Here is a 20,087-nt window from a genome sequence, read left to right as displayed (position 1 = left end):
TGAATTTAACTTGCTTAATATTAATCGAAATATCAAACAAGTATTACTATCATTTAATATTTATTTTTAATATACTTTATTTATATATAAAAATATATTTTAAATAATAATTATTATAATATCCTATTTTTATTTTATTAATTTTTAATAATAACATATAATACTTCAATTTATATTTCGAATTATTATTTATATATACATACACACATATCTAATTACAATTAATTGTTCGTGAATCGTCGAGAGCAGTCGAAGGTCAATTTGAATATATGGAACAGTTGGAAATATTTGTGACTTAACATTACAGACTTTGCTTATCGTGTCGGAAATATATAAAGATTAAGTTTAAATTTGGTCAGAAATTCCCGGGTCATCACAACAACCCACAAAAATATTTTGCAAACACCGGTGAAGGGTTATTCCGGAAAACTTGTCTAGGGTAAAAGCTAGATTGAATTTTTAAAAGATCAAATGTTTTCATAAAGATCCAATTTCCCAACGGATCTAAATTTTCATAGTCATGTGGGACTGTAAACCGCCTTTCAAATGTGCACTTTGCTTTGGAAACCGAAAGTAAATCGGCTATTTGATTGCAAGTGTCGTTGACCTAAACCCGAGGCAACTGTGGATGACACACCCACCTTTAACCATGGTTCTATCGTTACTATCATTGTTTATACCACCATATCAAAATCACTAATGTACAAAGTGTGATGAATAAAAAAGTGATTCATGTATGTTTTTATTTCAAGTTCTGTATTGCTTGAGGACAAGCAACGCTCAAGTGTGGGGATATTTGATAAGACTAAAAAGGAACATATATTTCATAGCAATATCCCTCCTAAATAATAGGTTTTCATATGTAATTGTATTATATTTTCATTGTAATTGTTTAAATAAATAAGTGCTAAGACAAAAGGCGAAAACGAAGATTTGAAGACAAAAACGTCCAAAAAGCTCAAATGTACAAGATACAATCCAAGTGGTTCAATTTATTGATGAGAAACGTCTCAAAATGACAAGAGTACAAGTTACAAAACGCAAAGTACATGATATTAAATTGTACGCAAGGACGTTCGAAAATCCGGAATCGGGACATGAGTCAACTATCAACGCCCGACGCAACGAACTAAAAATTACAAGTCTACTATGCACAAGAATATAATATAATATATAAATAATTATGTTAATTATTTATATTTTATATTTATATATAAATTATGTCGACAAGCAAGGTTCCAAAATTGTGTGAGCTGGATTTTCAAACTCCACGACTCGCGGAGTTTGCAGGCTTAAAACTCCATGACTCGCGGAGTTTGAAAAATCAGAATTTCCCTATAAAATGAACGAGCTTCTACCGAGTTCAACCATCCCCAATATCAATCTCTCTCTGATATATAATATATATATATATATATATAAATTAGTTTAGTTTTATATTAGATTAGTTTGGGTTATGCAAAGGTTATTTTACGGGTTTTAAAGTCGGAGCTCTGTCCGTGTAACACTACGCGATAAATAATCAATGTAAGTTATGTTCTCCTTTTTAAATTAATGTCTCGTACTTACGTTATTATTATGTTTATTTAAGACAAAGTAATCATGATGTTGGGCTAAAAATATCTAAAATTGGGTAATTGGGCTTTGTACCATAATTGGGGTTTGGACAAAAGAACGACACTTGTGAAAATTAGACTATGGGCTATTAATGGGCTTTATATTTGTTTAACTAAATGATAGTTTGTTAATTTTAATATAAAGATTTACAATTGGACGTCCCTATAAATAACCATATACACTCGATCGGACACGATGGGCGGGATATTTATATGTACGAATAATCGTTCATTTAACCGGACACGGGAATGGATTAATAGTCTATGGAATTATTAAAACAGGGGTGAAATTATGTACAAGGACACTTGGCGTAATTGTTAAAAAATTATTAAACCTTGGATTACGCGCAGTCGATATCCTGGTGTAATTATTAAACAAAGTATTAAAACCTTGTTACAGTTTAAGTCCCCAATTAGTTGAAATATTTGACTTCGGATATAAGGATAATTTGACGAGGACACTCGCACTTTATATTTATGACTAATGGACTGTTATGGATAAAAACCAGACGGGCATATTAAATAATCCAGGACAAAGAACAATTAACCCATGGGAATAAACTAAAAATCAACACGTCAAACATCATGATTACGGAAGTTTAAATAAGCATAATATATTTTATTTCATATTTCCTCGTACTTTTATTTATTGTCATTTTAATTATTGTTATTTATTTTATATTGTTAGTTAAATATCGTCATTTACTTTACGCTTCGCTTTAAATATAAAATCGACAAACCGGTCATTAAACGGTAAAACCCCCTTTTATATATTATTAATATAATATATTTTGTACGAATATAATTGTTTAAAATATAGTGTGAAATAAGCCAGCTCCCTGTGGAACGAACCGGACTTACTAAAAACTACACTACTCTACGATTAGGTACACTGCCTATGGTGTTGTAGCAAGGTTTAGGTATATCCCATTTGTAAATAAATAATTAAAACTTGTCATATTTTGTGTAAAATTGTATCGTATTTAATAGTTTTTCCTAGTAAAATATAAACTATTTCGTACCCCCACGCTACGACATCACTGTCTGTTAACACAAAACAGCACAGTACCGTAAATCATTCACAAAAAGTGCCGCTAAAAGTCCACCTAACACTTATGCATTTTCAGAATTTGCATCCTGATCATCATAAGTCACGCGGACAGCATAACGGCTAGAAAACAACTAAATTACACAATACTGCATCACTGATCTACATCCGTACGGTTGCACATGCATCTGTACGGTTGTAAGTCCATCCGTACGGTTGCATAGTGCATCCGTATGGTTTCACACTTTTTGCCCGGTTGCACCACACCACTGCATTCGTACGGTTGCACATGGACCCGTACGGTTGCACCATGTACCCGTGCGGTTGCAAGCTGCAACCTGTTCATCGAGCAGTAGCAGCAGCATAAAACTGACGGGTTTCATCCCCAATTCACCAAATCTCAATTTTGGACTCGTTTTTTACCCTGAAAATGGTTACATCTCTTGCACAAAACCTTTTGGGACTTAAACCCACAAATTTCATACTCAACCAACATCAAATTAGACCAATTTGACATCAAAACCTACTTTAATAAAAACCTAACTTTAAAATCCATTTTGACACAGATTCAAGCACGAATTGGAAATATTAATACCTTGTTAGAACACAAGAAATCACTAGACACTGATCTCCAACTAAATTAAAGATCAACAACAAGTTTTGGTGAATCTAGGGTTTGAAAGTAGAAGAGAAATAGGTATGGTGTGTGTAGAAGATTCAAGAAAAAATGTGAGAAAAGGCTGGTTCCTTGCTTATATATTTATGTTAAAACACAATACCCCATCACACACAGGTATTTACCAGTTATCTTATAACTTTCGTACTTAATTCGACTGCCCTAACGGTGTCCAAATTAAATAAATGAACCTGTTCTGTGACCCTTGTCACAAACTGGTCTTAATCAAATAATAAAATAACACCAAACATTTTATTAAAATAAAAGTATAATTAACCACACCATTATTCCTAAGGGCAAAATAGTCATCTTACGTCTAGGCCCGATCTGAGGATGTTACACTTAAACTTGTAAACCCACTTACAAGATATTGGTTTCACATCTTTTGGCTTTGGAACTAAATCTCATGTCTGATTTTCTTTTAGTGCATTGATTTCTTCTTCCATCGCTTTTTGCCACTCTCTACTTTGTGCTGCTTCTTCATGAGTGGAAGGCTCAATAGGTATTGATTCATCCACATGAGCAACATTGGCATACATTAGATTAGGTTGTCTCATCCTTGTTTATCTCCGTAATTCCTATGCATGCTCCTCGCCTTCCATTTGGCTTGGACGAACCTCCTCGGATATAGATTGATGCACCCCAATTTTCCATGGACTCTTTTCCTTAGAGTACGACCCTTCTCATTCTTTAGTTGGATCCAATATATGCTCCTTACGTTCTTCTTTTTCTTCCGGAACTTCTTCCAATCCATGAGATTCAGGAAGCTCTATCTTTTGAGGTGACCATCATGAAGAAGCTTCGTCAAATACCACATTTCTTGAAGTATGGCACTTTCCAGTATTTGGATCACAGCATCTCCATCCTTTTCTTGATTCATCATAACCGACAAAAAATGCATCGAATTGCCTTCTTATCAAATTTGCTTCGTAGATGATCTGGCACGAAGACATAGCATACACATCCAAAACATTGAGATGGTTGATGATTGGCTTGATCTTCCATAATCTTTCATATGGTGAAATATATTCCAACTTTATTTGTGGGAGTCTGTTAATCACCTACGATGCCGTCCTCATACATTCGGCCCAAAATCTGCCTGGTACATTCTTACCATGAAGCATACTTCGACAAGTTTCGGCAAGGTGACGATTCTTGCGTTCCGCCACTCCATTCTACTGTGGAGTACTGGGGCAAGTTAATTTCCTTCTGATCTTGTGCTTCTCAAGATAGATATTGAACTCAGTCGATAAATATTCTCTTCCATTATCTGTGCATAGGCACCGAATCTTATATTTGAGCTCACTTTCTATCTTCTTCTTAAACTCTTTAAACTTCAGAAAAGTCTTCAACTTCTCTCATGAAGTAAACCCACACATACCTTGAGAAGTCATCAATGAATGTCACCATATACTTCATACCTCTAAGTGATGTTTGTTTCACCTGGCCAAATACATCTGAGTGTATGAGCTCTAGTGGTGTCTTGGACTGATGCCCTGACTCTTTGAATGGCAATTGATGAGCTTTGCCAAATTGATATCCAACACAAATTGTATCTATTCGGATATCAATTTGAGGAAGCCCATTTACTTTGTGTTTCACCATCATTTCCTTTAACTTGTTGTAGCCTACATGCCCAAGACATTCATGCCAAAGATCAGTCGTCTCATTCTTTCGAGTCTTATCCGCATATGCTGTTTCAGCAGATAGTACATAGACTGACTATATTCTTCTTCCTTGCATAATTGGATTGCCAACCACCTTCAATCTCTTGTATACTGACACATCTTCTGCTCCAAAGAGCACATAAATTCCTTCTAATGTCAATTGTGGTACTGACAGTAAATTCTTCTTTAGGCCAGGGACAAGATACACCTTCTCGAGTTGGAGCTAATGAGAGTCGCCTTCATTTGGAATTATTGTCTTTCCGATATGAGAAATAGACAACCTTGAATTGTTGGCTGTCAACACGACTCTCTTTCCTTTGTAAGCATCCATCTCTTGCAGCTTCGTCACATCATTGGTCATATGATTTGAGCACCCAGAATCGATGATTCAATCATCTTTGTAGTTTATTGTTGACTTTAAGGTTTCTGCAAGAGCTTGTTCATCCAGGTCAGCCTCAACAGAGAATCCAACTTCTGCATCCCATGTTTCCTCATTAATGATTGCTTCAAATGTGACCTTTTTCTTCTCATCTCTTGTGGTAGACACATTTCCTTCGAAAGTTCGCCTTCTAGGGAATCTACATTCTCGAGCAAAATGACCCTTCTTGCCACAATTGAAGCATTCACCATTCTTTCTCTTATCATTCTCCCCATATTGTTGGTGATGATCTTTTCTTCCTTATTGAGCTCCCCCTGAAGCATTGCTTTTTGGTTTTAAATGACCTTTGCCTCCATATGTATGTGTTTCTTTCGTCACTTCTTGTCTTCGAGACATAGATTTCTTTTTATTGGTGAAGAATGCTTCTTCTTCGCCTTTTATGCTCACTTCATTCATCTCTTTGGCTAGTGCCTCTTGGTTAGCCAATAAATTCTCCAGCTCTATTAATGATGGTTGAGTAGGCCATCCTCTCACAGCGGCTATAAATTCATTATACTCGGGTCTTAGACCGAGGATGATAATTCTCTTCATCCTTGCATCATTCACTTTCTCTTCTGGAGCAAGTTGAGATATCTCACGGCAAATATATTTCACCTTGGTGAAATACTGAGAAATAGATAGACTTCTTTGTGAGATACTCGCGAGCTCATTTTCCAAGAGCTAGAGGCGTGCTTCATTCTTCTTTGAAAATAATTTTTCAAAAGTTTCCCAAGCTGCCTTTGGTGTTCTCTCGTCACAGATGTGCTCCAATAGATCCTCCTCGATTGTAGTCTTCAGTATAAATAAAGCCTTCCCGGCCTTAATGTTCCATTTTCTCAAGGCTTCGGCATTTTCTTTCGGTGGAGGCGTTGTGTCACTGCCAGCAACTATTTCCCATAAATCATGTCCTTGTAGGTAGGATTCTATACAAGTCCGCCAATAACCATAGTTGTGGTTATTGAGACTCTTGATACCACTGCTCGTACTTGCAAGATCCGCCATCATGACGTCCAACGTCCAATAAGCTTGGTCCCAGACCGATGAGCTTTCACAGTTCCTAACTGTGCTCCGACAGAATCTCTTTTAGAGCTTCGGTGTTAATAAGTCGAAGTAAACGTCCATCGTTTACCGATGTTTTCCTCCACTAGAAATGGTCCCCAACAGCCTGCTCTGATACGAATTGTTGGAAGCTTCGACGAGCCCAACACACCCACTATAGAGGACCTAGATTATACTACACTCACTATACCAACACTTTGGCGTTGGTTAGCCTTTAATTTTATGAATCCTTAGTGCACAATAATGCTTAGACGACAGTGTCGATCATATATCATTCAGGCAGTATAACCGACCATATCACTTAGGTGGCATAGTCGACCATATAACAAGAATAACACAAGTGCACTAAGAACAAAAGCACAAACTAAGGCTTAACCGGAAAACTTAACAAAAAATACTTTTATTAATACAAAATAGAATTACAATATTACTTACAACACTATCTTTCTCTTCTATACTTATAAGTTTTCTTTCACTCACTCACTCTTTTCTTAATTCTTCACTCCTTACTCACAACTTACTCACCAATGAAATCACCACCCATATTTATACTACTCAATGGAAATTTCTACACACTAGATATTTTCATGGATAAATATCTAGATATTTTTACCACATAAAAAATATCTAGATTTTTCTTTTACATTTTATCATTTAGATTTTTCTTTTACATTTTGATATCTAGATATTTTTCATATACATATTAATATCTAGATATTTTACCCATATACATTTATTAATTCCATATTATTCTAAATTTGCATTGTATTTTAACATAGGCTAAATGGCTTAATATGGAATTAACTACATAAAATTGAAATGGGTCACATGGGTTGAACGGATCAATTTTTTTGTTGAACATCAGTTTGGAATCACCCACGGGGGACTAAACCACCCACGCGTTCATCTCCCGTACTTGCATAACCTGCCCCCAACTACTGCACTGGAGGAAAGTCGGACCAATCCGAGGGCATGGCCGGTAAAACCCTCGTTCCCCCGAACTAAGCGAAAGGCGACCTAAGTGGATACCTCAAGTCAGGAATAACATTGAGTGCAATGACGCAGCCCAGAGGAGTCGAACTCCTGACCTCTCGCTAAAAGAGACAAATCACTTACCAGCTGAGCTACAACTCAATGTTTTAAATGGGTCAAGTGGGTTAAATGATGGCTATTACATCCTCTTAAATTTGTTGTTTCAAATATTGGATATATATTCTAACATTGCTCTTACAATAATAATGTAAATATATCCTTAGCTAGTAACTAAAACGAGATAACAAAACAATTTTGGGTCAACTTGACAAGTACTATTTAGAAAGTTTGAGCATATAATTAAAGAACCATGACATGAGTGTCTTATTCTATTTTTTCTTGTTACACTAAAAGGGATACAATGGAGCAAGGTTGGGTTGGACAAGAGTAAGCTTTCCATACTACATGTCAAATGAAGAATTCGAATTTATTTTGTCCGCGATAGAATTTATAGCTATTTATGGTCATCGATTTCTTCCTCTATACGATTTCAATTGGAACACTGGCAGTTGGACTTTCAAGTCAACTACTTTTCAGGAAACTTTGCTCAATGAGACAGAATGTGAACTTTGTGCTTCATTTTGTGACGGTGTACCAAAACCATTACAAGTGATAACAGACAATTCAGTGACCACACAAAAGATTACAGATAGTAACACAATGGATACCAAAGGGCTACTCGGCCAGCGGTATCAACGAGACTCATTAACCTTAAGGTTATGGGTTCGAATCCTGTCATGGACACAAATGGATGTGTGTGTTTGCCGTTCAAAAAAGAAAAGTAACGCAATGAATGATGCTGATCACTTTGATGATAAGTATGCGTTCTATTTGGAGGTTGCAATGCACATAGGGAACATACTTCCTTTATTCCCATGTCAATTTCAAGCCCCGGAGGACATAAACCTTGACCATGTGGTTTTTCGAGTATAGTTGAAAATTGGTGAGATGTGAAACTATATATGTAAAACAAATTAATAATAATTATCAATTCTGTTACATATAATATCGATTGATCTAGTAAGTATTACTATATATGTTACTATATGTACTTTACTTTTGGTATGTAGTTCAACTATAAAATGGCTTAGTTATCAAATCATTCCTACGATGAAATGAGTTATTCATATAATTCATGTTTATATCTTATTGAACACAAAAGTGAGGAAGGATGGTTAATTTTTGGTGGTCCTCATGAGAACTACAAAAATCGCCATTCATGGAGGCAAAACCTAGCTAGCAGAATAGATTGGTTTAGACAATAAAGGACTGATCCATATAGGTGATTAAAAGTTCTGAGTTTTATAAACATACTGGGCAACCAATGATTGGTTCATTTTCTTCTTGTTGTAACGTTACCACAATTTATTCTGAAAACCATTCTCTTTTTCCTTCGTTTGCTTCATCATTTTGCAGCTTGGATTATTCTGCAAGGTACATCATTTGATGATTTGTATTCTCATCAATAATAACTGCCGCCATGAGACTCTGAGACCGATACCGTTAGGTTGTGTTTGTAAACGATTGAATGGTTTGAATGTGCTTGTTTGGAATAAAAAAACCACAACTCCTTTTATACCATTAACCCATACAAAAAATTGATCACTGTAAAAAAAAAGGTAACTTTTAAATAGCGTTTAACTTTTTACTAGAGGTTTAGGGTCGTTTTTTTTACCGTTTATCCTTTTAATTTTCAATCAAAAATTTTGTTATCAAATTTCAAAGTTGATCGTGAAAATTTTTTTGTACTATCACTGACAAAATATTCTAGATCCGCCACTATATGAATCACATTCACTTGCAATAAATTTTGCATTTGAAATCGTAAGTCGTTTTTTGCATATCTTTATACAAATTTTAAATTATTAGGATTTATAAATCTAGTGCCTACAACTAACAGGCGGAACATGTATAGAGCAAGGAGTCAAGTGGGCTCACTCATTTATCATTAACTAAATTTTACATGTGAACCGGTTATTAAAATAAAATAATAGTACCTCTGTCCCACCATAAGTGTCTGCATTTCTATTTTGGGATGTCCCATTACAAATGTCCACTTTGTATTTCAACCAATGAGAAGAGGTTATTCTGGAGAGAGAAAATTTCTGATTGGTGGAGAATAGAGTTAGTGGGATTTTCTAAAACTGTGTGCAAAAAGTAAGTGGACACTTGTAATGGGACGGAGGGAGTAAAAGAAAAGTTTGCAAACACAACTGTTGAAGCTATTCGGATCTTCGGACGGGGTTTTTAGCGAATCGTTAACTTTCGGGTATCCGTTTTAGTCGAACTGGATCGAATATATCGCATTAGATCGATGCCTAGAATCGTTTATTCGATTTGGGGTTTTCGGATCAATTAGGAACTAGAGAGAAACGGCTAGAAACTCAATAGGGTAATTAACCTACAAATGAAACATTCAACCTCCTTATATACTGCATGGGCCTTCTGTCGGTCGACGACGGGCCTAACTGTCGATCGAAGACTCCGTCCGTCGGTCGACAGTCTTGTCTGAAATTTAACTTGTGTCGTTTGATTAGAACTGGGGACTTAAATATGAACCAACAAACTCCCCCTAGGACCTAGTTCTATCAACATTACTATAGAGTGGTAAGACATCAACACCAGCAATTGTTAAAGAGCTCGGAAGCAGGAGATGTGACGTTACCACTAAAACACGACAATTGGTGGCCACCACCAATGGTCAGTGCACCACCATCCGCAACCATAAAGGGAAGCTCAAGCGAAGCCTAAGTGCTAGAAAGGAGGTAGAAACATGTGGCATTAGAATATTCCAAATTACCATAGCCAAACCCACGACGACTACAGCAGCGGAGAGAGGCCACAACCGTCAGATCAACATCAGACAAACGGGGAAGGATATGCGAAACTATTGGGAAAAATAACGGCGAGACAAAGCTAGAAAAGAATATGGAGAGTAAATCTGAGAAAGTGAAAGGAGAAAAGAAAGGAAAAGCAAAAAAGACTATCTCCTGAAATTGGACCTCCGGTGTAAGATCCTGTTTTCTCAGAGGTATGGGACGCCGTCCAGAATTATGGGACGCCGTCTAAGTATGTCACGACCTGGAAAATTTCGACTAATTTTAAACCAAACTCTCGACACGATCTAATATTTTCAACACGATATGCAAAGTCTGTAATGTTGAGTCTCAAAAAGTTTGAACTGTTTCATATATTCAATTGACCTTAGACTGCTCCCGACGATTCACGAACAATTGTGTGTAAATAAATAAATATATATATAATTAATAAAAATAAATAAATAAATAAATAATAAGCATGTATAATAATTTGAAATAATAAGATACAATATAATTATTAGTATTATTTTGATATTGTTATTATTATTAATAATATTATTATTATTTCTATTATCATTACTATTATTAGTATTTATTATTATTAATAATAATATTAACAATATTTTATCTTGTAACATAATTATATCTATTAATCAATATTAGATGTAATGAATCAAATATATATACAAATTCTGTTATCAATCACCTTTCACTTTATTTTTTTTTTAATTCTTTTCTTCACTGATTGAAACATGTCAATCAATCTTTACTACAAAACAATTGAAATCGAATATGGTACTGTGTCTAATTGAAATTGGGTGTACTAATTCTTTTGTTTCATTCACTTTCTGTTTAACATCATTTTCACCAATTAAGATTTCATATTACATATTATGTATATACAATTACATATGCTTATAGGAAAGGAAAATCCCATTGAACTCTTTCCCTTTGCTACTTTATTTGTTTCCTGCTTCTCTGGCCGATATTGAACACAAGCATACATACAACACACTATCATTCTTCCTTTTACTTCTATTCAAACGTAAATATGAAACCCAACACCATCTGATTTCCTTTTCATACTTCAACCATAAGCTATCACCACTTCTTGATTCACTTTCCTTTTCTTCTTCCCCGGAACACACAAACTTAACCCATCACTATTCAACAATCACCTTTGAGCTCTCTAAAAACCGATCAAGATTTGGTTTTGTTAGCCGAGACAACCAACAACACAAACCACCATCTTGTTTCAATCCTTATCTACGATCACCTTTATCCTTTTCACGACAACCTTCCACGACCACCTTCCTGAATCGGGTTAAAACTCCATCTTGAACAAACACCACTTCGATCACCATTAGAACCATCAAGACCCGTCACCATTTCTTCCATTATGTTTGCATTTGAACCATCAATCTTAGAACCACAAACACCATCCTCTTCATCTTGTTCGCTCAACCACCATCCTCTCTACACCATTATAATCACAACACCCTCATAGCCACTGTTCACTATCATTTAGATAAATTGCCATTCTAGTTTCTAATCAAAACACCAACTTATTGTTCTCCTTTAAACAAACATCACCCATTCACCATTTTTTTTACGGGCCACCTTAACTTCCATCACCGCCTCTAACACCGAAAACTACCACCACCTTCTATCTCTCTAGCGTCTCTCTCTTCTGTTATAATTCGAATAACTGCAACACCACCTTTCTTAATGAAACTCACAAACCATCAAAATCGATCACCACTTCACCACCTTATCACCACCACAACAATCGTTAAACGTTTGTTGAAGCTCCTGCTCGCCACCCAAGAACACCACCTGCAACCTTCAATATCATCACTTCTATTGTTACTCCTGCGGTTCCTATCCTATTGCCCAAAAACCAAAGTTAAAGCAACCCAAAAAAAAAAAGAACCGCTATTCTTTTCTATTTCTGTTCAAAATAAACAAAGATGATGTAAGGAAAAGAACATGACATGATTTATGATTGAGAAAAAGATAAAGTAGGATATATTTAAATCCCAACCTTTAATTATATGTCGGGAATGTGGCTATTAATTAAACGACCCACTTGTGATTTCTTCTTGATATTCTTGTCATAAACGGCCCCACCATCAAATCAACCGACGATTGCTATCTAACCTATTTGTATTTCTGCTCGTCCCTTTTCGCTTTTAATATGGTTGGGCTGTAGCTAGCTGTCGAATGGGGTAAACGAAGGCCAAGCCCACTAAAGAAATAACTGGACTGACGTGTCGTTGGGTTTCCAGTGTATAATCCAGGCCTTTGATTAAATGGGCTATAATGGGGCTGCAAATAAATCGAGATGATCATGAAGTATGAAGATAATAATTAACGAAAATAATTAAGATGATGATACAAAATATGTTTTGTTAATAATAAAGGGTTATCATGATGAGAAAGACTATGGATAATTAAACAACGATGAAGATAAAATAATGGATGATGATTGTGTATTATTTCCTGCTTCTGTCGGTGTAAAAGGAGAGGAAGAAAAAGACCCTAAATCCCTACTTTTGTTGTGAGCCGAGATTTTTTTTATTTATTGTGGGTCGATTACTTTTATCAATTAACAACCTTGGGCCTATCAAGTATTAAACTAAGATATATGGACTGTGTGGAAAAGGATTGCATACGTCCCAATGATAAACAGACGTTGGGTTATAAGCTTTAAATCGTGACATAAAATAGAAAAATTTAACAGATCAGTTGGTTAGGTGTGTTGGGTGTGAACGAGGGGTCACGGGTTCAATCCTGGCTTTGGGCAGTTTCTTTTTAAAGAATTTCTTAAGGTAGTTTTTATTTCTAATTTTGATATTGTTATTATTATTATTATTATTATTATTATTATTATTATTATTATTATTATTATTATTATTATTATTATTATTATTATTATTATTATTGTTACTATTATTATTATTATTCATATAAATATTAGTATCATTATTTTTATAGTTATTATTATTAATATTCATTATTGTTAAAAATTAACATTTTTACTAAAAGTATCATTTTTATTAAAGTTATCATTTTTATTATTATTAGTAAAAGTATCTTTATCTTTGTTTTTTTTAAATTTATCATTTTTATTACTATTATTATTATTTTTATCATTATTATTATTATTAGTATTATTAATATATCAAATAAAGATTTTCTATATAAAAATATATTATTTACATAAAACACAACTATATTAATATGTTTGTAATAAATATTAATTATCTATTTAATGTATATAAAAATAAATATAGTTAATTTACTTATTAATGAAACACATAATTAAAATAACAATTAATTCACTAATAATACATAAATTTGTTCAATTACAATTATGTGTATTAATATATATATAAATGATATAGGTTCGTAAATCTAAGGCCAACCCTACATTTGTTCAATGACGTCATATGTATTTTTACTACAAAATACAGTATGGTGAGTTTCATTTGCTCCCTTTTTAATTGCTTTTGCAATATATATTTTTGGGCTGAGAATACATGCGCTGCTTTTATAAATGTTTACAAAATAGACACAAGTACTTAAAAATATATTCTACGTTGAGTTGTACCACTGGCATATTTCCCTGTAGCTTGGTAACTACTATTTACATGGGTATTGTAAATGCGAATCCTGTTGATAGATCTATCGGGCCTGACAACCCCAACCGGACTGGACGACCAGTATTCAACGGTTGCACAGTACTTCGTTTTGGTGACTACACTTGGTACGGTGTAGTGAGATTTCATAATAAAGGGAATATGCGACGTGATTAAATGTTAAGTATGGTTACCAAGTGCCCAACCACTTAGAATGCTTTACATACACTTGCGAGTGTATTATGTTTATGATTATGAAATCTTGTGGTCTATTAAAATATTTAAATGTTTGTTATGATAAACCTATAAACTCACCAACCTTTTGGTTGACACTTTAAAGCATGTTTATTCTCAGGTACGAATTAAGTCTTCCGCTGTGCATCTGCTCAATTTAAGGACATTACTTGGAGTCGATCATCGCAATGGGACCAAATGTTGATGACTTCGTCCAGGTGGATAAGGACGGGTCATTACAGCTGGTATCAGAGCGTTGGTCCTAGTGAACCAGGTCTTGCATTAGTGTGTCTAACTGATAGTTGTTAGGATGCATTAGCGAGTCTGGACTTCGACCTTAGCTGCATATTATACGTATTGTTTATCATTCTTAGTGGAAAATTACCTGCTTATCATTTCTAAGTCTAGACACTACTTCCTGCACTTATTTGATAGATAGTGTACAGATAAATTCATATCTTAGCGTATCTGCTAATTCATATCTTAGCGTATCTGTTACTGTAGACTTTATCTGACATGTTTCCTTAATTCCCTCCGTAATCTACGGGATCTCCTGTACTATGTATAGGTATTCTATGTAATTAGAATATCATCCGATATCCGAAAATTATTTCTTATCAAAAAATTCTTTACTCAATCATACGAAATGGAACTCACCAATAGTTCAAGTCCCTCGGATTCCGACATGGAGTCCCACTCAAGCTCTGAAAGCAGTATGACCGGAATGGACCAATCAATCAGCCATCCTCAATTCATCTGATGGATTCGAAGTAAACTTAATCAATGAAGACGAGAAGAAGGTAATCCTTCCATCAACCTTATTCACCTCTTGGCGAAGAACCTGAAGCACTTACCGGCGAACCAGTCCGAAACACCATTTTCACACTCATTTCCCGAATATCTCGCCATGATTATATACTATATCAAATTCAAAACCTTATTCATCCGCTCGTTCCAACCGTCAACCATCCCGCGATAATGGAAAAAGTTAACGAACTTCGCGCTCGAGTAGTGGCTTTGGAGAATTTGGTGCAAAACTTACGAGCACCAGCAACATCACCGGCACCAGTAGTACCACCAACATCAACACCAGTACCACCAACAACCCAAGTTTCAACATCACATGCCTCAACATCTCATTCTATACCTCGAGCATAATTATCGTTCTACGTATCGTTCTATCTACTTTATCTTCGTTTTACATATTGTTCTACATCGATTATCTTCGCTCGACATGGCGATTATGTAATCTCTAACGTTCTAGAGATCATGTAATCTAGTACTAACGATAAATCAAATGAGTTTAATATTTTATTGACTCATTAAATCCAAAATTACATCTGAAGAAAATATATATGTATGTATATTTTCATAAAGATTGTAACTAAAAATTCTTTTGTACAAACTGTTAATGGTGAAAATATTTTAACGGGTAGGTAACACCCGAGGAATATTTAGATTTCACATTAATAAGTTACACTGTACATTCTTCAAATCTGATTCAACAGTCATTTACTATCCTACTTACAACCACCGATAGATGTATCCGTTCACCACAGAATAACCATTTTCATTCAGTTTTATATTTGGATTTTGACCTATCAGAATCCGACAAGTGGCATAATGAAGAAAACATTGGACAAAATAAAATTTGTTAGAAACAAACAAATTAAGTATGAGAAATTTTGTTAAGAATCCACGCTAACTGTTCCTAGCTAACTGTTCCTAGCTAACTGTTAATTCTGTATTACCTTTTATTTATCGCAATTTATTTATCGCAATTTAATTATCGCATTTTATTTATCGCAATTTTAATTCTCGCAATTTTATTTATCGTCATTTAATTTCTGTTATTTATTTTACGCACTTTAAATATCGGGACACGTATACAAGGTTTTGACATATCATATCGACGCATCTATATATATTATTTGGAATCACCATAGACACTCTATATGCAGTAATGCTGGAGTTAGCTATATACAGGGTTGAGGTTGATTCTACAATAATATATATAGTTTGAGTTGTGGTCGAGTCTGAGACATGTACACGGGTCACGATTAATTCGAATATTATATATTAAACTATATACGAATTATTGGATTGTTAACTGTGGACTATCGACTGTGGACTAATAACATTGGACAATTAAAATGAATTAAAATATTAATTATAACATATGAAACTAAACATTTCTTCAAGTTGCCACTTGATTTCATCTTAAACCTCATTTGTAACTTCACGATTACATTCTGCGTTCAAACCTTTCATGGTTCTTGAAAATATCTCAATCGAGAGGTTGAACCAATCGCACTTCATTTACGGAAGAAAAGATTTATGCATATAGTTATGCACCCGAAAAACTCTCGAAACCAAAGTCATAGTTTAACACGTATCGCGTCGAATTCTTTATCATTTATTAGCAAAAATAACCTTACGATTCCTTTTCAAAGTAGCCAATTTTGTCACAGCTCCAGCAAATCAACATCGACTTTTCATTCGAAACAATCTTATTATAACTTTGATATATATGTGCGCTCTTTATTATTACCAGGGAACCTTTCATATTCCACCATTTTACCACCAGCGTTTAATCATCTAAAAACACAATTCTCCTGAAACCACTTCGGATTGATAACCGATGATTCAGATATCGTAGCATTAAATGCAGAGGAAACAGAAAAATAGTAGAGGGTCTAAACGGCCAAAAGTTTGATGATAAAGAATGGAGTGTTGAGAACGCTCGATAGAAAATTTAGTACTGAAAAACGGATTGAGATAACCATGAAGGAGACCGAGGACAAATACAAGGACCAAACCCTATATTCAAAGAATCCAGGTAATTCTGGATCCACCAAAATCCTTAGAGAAAATCTTACTCCGAAGTCATGTTAAAATCTTGCGAAAAACTTTTCTTCACCAATCTTCGAACTTAGAAATTTCAAAATATCATCATAAATATCTTCGATATTTCTGAGGATATTTTCATAAATATTCTTGTCCGAAATTATCTACCTCTTCGTGCTTTCTGTATGCCATTATATTGGAAACTTTCATAAAATCTAAGTATAAAAAAAAATGAATGAATTTTGGAGAAGTGTTAGGAATTGAAGCATGGGTTAGTATAATATAATGACACCCGGCCAACGTGATTATATTACAGTAAGTCATGCTGAGTTTCTAATGAAACGTGATGATTCACAGATCATAACGACATCATGTGCCATGTTACATAACTCTTTCATTCTACTTAATTTCTGAACATATCAAGAAAATGTATTCTTGATAGTTTATTTTCTGTAATTTTGATAAATTTGAAAATCAAATCGTGCTATCACGTTCCACCCTGCTTAGAACATTATAATCATTCGAAACTCTATATCTACGAATTCTGGACCATTATTCGTTTGACTTGAAGTCGGGAAGAGAAAACAAAAGCATAGAGCTTCGAAATATAAGGGAGAATATAAAGCCCGATAACAACGCATAAATTACAAACCGTGTATGTCAATGTTTATCGCAACATAAATACACGGGAAAATGAAAAACACTATAACCCCAAGGAAATAGTAGAAGTTAACAGATTCCTCCGGTAGTAGATGAAAAAGGAGGAAGACAGAAGCGATTGTCAGGAGAAGGACAAGGATCAGTACTGGATTAAGCATTTTTACAATCATTAGAAGTATGGTTAAAGAAGAAAGTATAGGAATGGTGAAAATAATAAAACGGAAAAGGTAAATTTATGATGGAAATATCCGACAGAGCAATCGAGGTAGATGATCGCATTTAAAGCGGATCCTAATTTCCTTGATTACCGAAGAATCAAATCTTATTACTAAGATTCTCTCCAAATCTCTTGAACCTGGAAATCAATCCTATCTACGTCAAAAGATATGACGAATCTACACCTACTCATTTCACTCTTTTGTGATAGCTTCACTCGTACTCTTCACAAAATTAAATGGTTTTATACATATTACTCAATGCTGATAAAACTCTATTTATCAACTCATATTCGTCATGAAAACATTTTTATTGTTAGCTATGACAACCTCACTCAAATTTCAGGACGAAATTTCTTTAACGGGTAGGTATTGTCACGACCCGGAAAATTTCGACTAATTTTAAACCAAACTCTCGACACGATCTAATATTTTCAACACGATATGCAAAGTCTGTAATGTTGAGTCTCAAAAGGTTTGAACTGTTTCATATATTCAATTGACCTTAGACTGCTCCCGACGATTCACGAACAATTGTGTGTAAATAAATAAATATATATATAATTAATAAAAATAAATAAATAAATAAATAAATAATAAGCATGTATAATAATTTGAAATAATAAGATACAATATAATTATTAGTATTATTTTGATATTGTTATTATTATTAATAATATTATTATTATTTCTATTATCATTACTATTATTAGTATTTATTATTATTAATAATAATATTAACAATATTTTATCTTGTAACATAATTATATCTATTAATCAATATTAGATGTAATGAATCAAATATATATACAAATTCTGTTATCAATCACCTTTCACTTTATTTTTTTTTTAATTCTTTTCTTCACTGATTGAAATATGTCAATCAATCTTTACTACAAAACAATTGAAATCGAATATGGTATTGTGTCTAATTGAAATTGGGTGTACTAATTCTTTTGTTTCATTCACTTTCTGTTTAACATCATTTTCACCAATTAAGATTTCATATTACATATTATGTATATACAATTACATATGCTTATAGGAAAGGAAAATCCCATTGAACTCTTTCCCTTTGCTACTTTATTTGTTTCCTGCTTCTCTGGCCGATATTGAACACAAGCATACATACAACACACTATCATTCTTCCTTTTACTTCTACTCAAACGTAAATATGAAACCCAACACCATCTGATTTCCTTTTCATACTTCAACCATAAGCTATCACCACTTCTTGATTCACTTTCCTTTTCTTCTTCCCCGGAACACACAAACTTAACCCATCACTATTCAACAATCACCTTTGAGCTCTCTAAAAACCGATCAAGATTTGGTTTTGTTAGCCGAGACAACCAACAACAAAAACCACCATCTTGTTTCAATCCTTATCTACGATCACCTTTATCCTTTTCACGACAACCTTCCACGACCACCTTCCTGAATCGGGTTAAAACTCCATCTTGAACAAACACCACTTCGATCACCATTAGAACCATCAAGACCCGTCACCATTTCTTCCATTATGTTTGCATTTGAACCATCAATCTTAGAACCACAAACACCATCCTCTTCATCTTGTTCGCTCAACCACCATCCTCTCTACACCACTATAATCACAACACCCTCATAGCCACTGTTCATTATCATTTAGATAAATTGCCATTCTAGTTTCTAATCAAAACACCAACTTATTGTTCTCCTTTAAACAAACATCACCCATTCGCCATTTTTTTTACGGGCCACCTTAACTTCCATCACCGCCTCTAACACCGAAAACTACCACCACCTTCTATCTCTCTAGCGTCTCTCTCTTCTGTTATAATTCGAATAACTGCAACACCACCTTTCTTAATGAAACTCACAAACCATCAAAATCGATCACCACTTCACCACCTTATCACCACCACAACAATCGTTAAACGTTTGTTGAAGCTCCTGCTCGCCACCCAAGAACACCACCTGCAACCTTCAATATCATCACTTCTATTGTTACTCCTGCGGTTCCTATCCTATTGCCCAAAAACCAAAGTTAAAGCAACCCAAAAAAAAAAAGAACCGCTATTCTTTTCTATTTCTGTTTAAAATAAACAAAGATGATGTAAGGAAAAGAACATGACATGATTTATGATTGAGAAAAAGATAAAGTAGGATATA

General features: G+C 34.3%; 1 protein-coding gene across 1 annotated transcript in view; it reads left to right on the top strand.

Moving 5' to 3' along the window:
* Positions 1-8,449, top strand: part of LOC139849436 (uncharacterized) — an 82,387-nt gene extending 73,938 nt beyond the window's left edge. Inside the window, exon 6 of the mRNA XM_071839093.1 lies at positions 7,871-8,449. Within this exon, the coding sequence (XP_071695194.1) occupies positions 7,871-8,449 (579 nt within the window). The remainder of the gene's footprint in view (positions 1-7,870) is intronic.
* Positions 8,450-20,087: the final 11,638 nt, after the last annotated feature.

This window comes from Rutidosis leptorrhynchoides, chromosome 5 (assembly GCF_046630445.1).
Source record: "Rutidosis leptorrhynchoides isolate AG116_Rl617_1_P2 chromosome 5, CSIRO_AGI_Rlap_v1, whole genome shotgun sequence".
In the NCBI taxonomy this organism is placed as follows: domain Eukaryota; kingdom Viridiplantae; phylum Streptophyta; class Magnoliopsida; order Asterales; family Asteraceae; genus Rutidosis; species Rutidosis leptorrhynchoides.
This window is presented reverse-complemented; position numbering and strand designations above follow the sequence as displayed.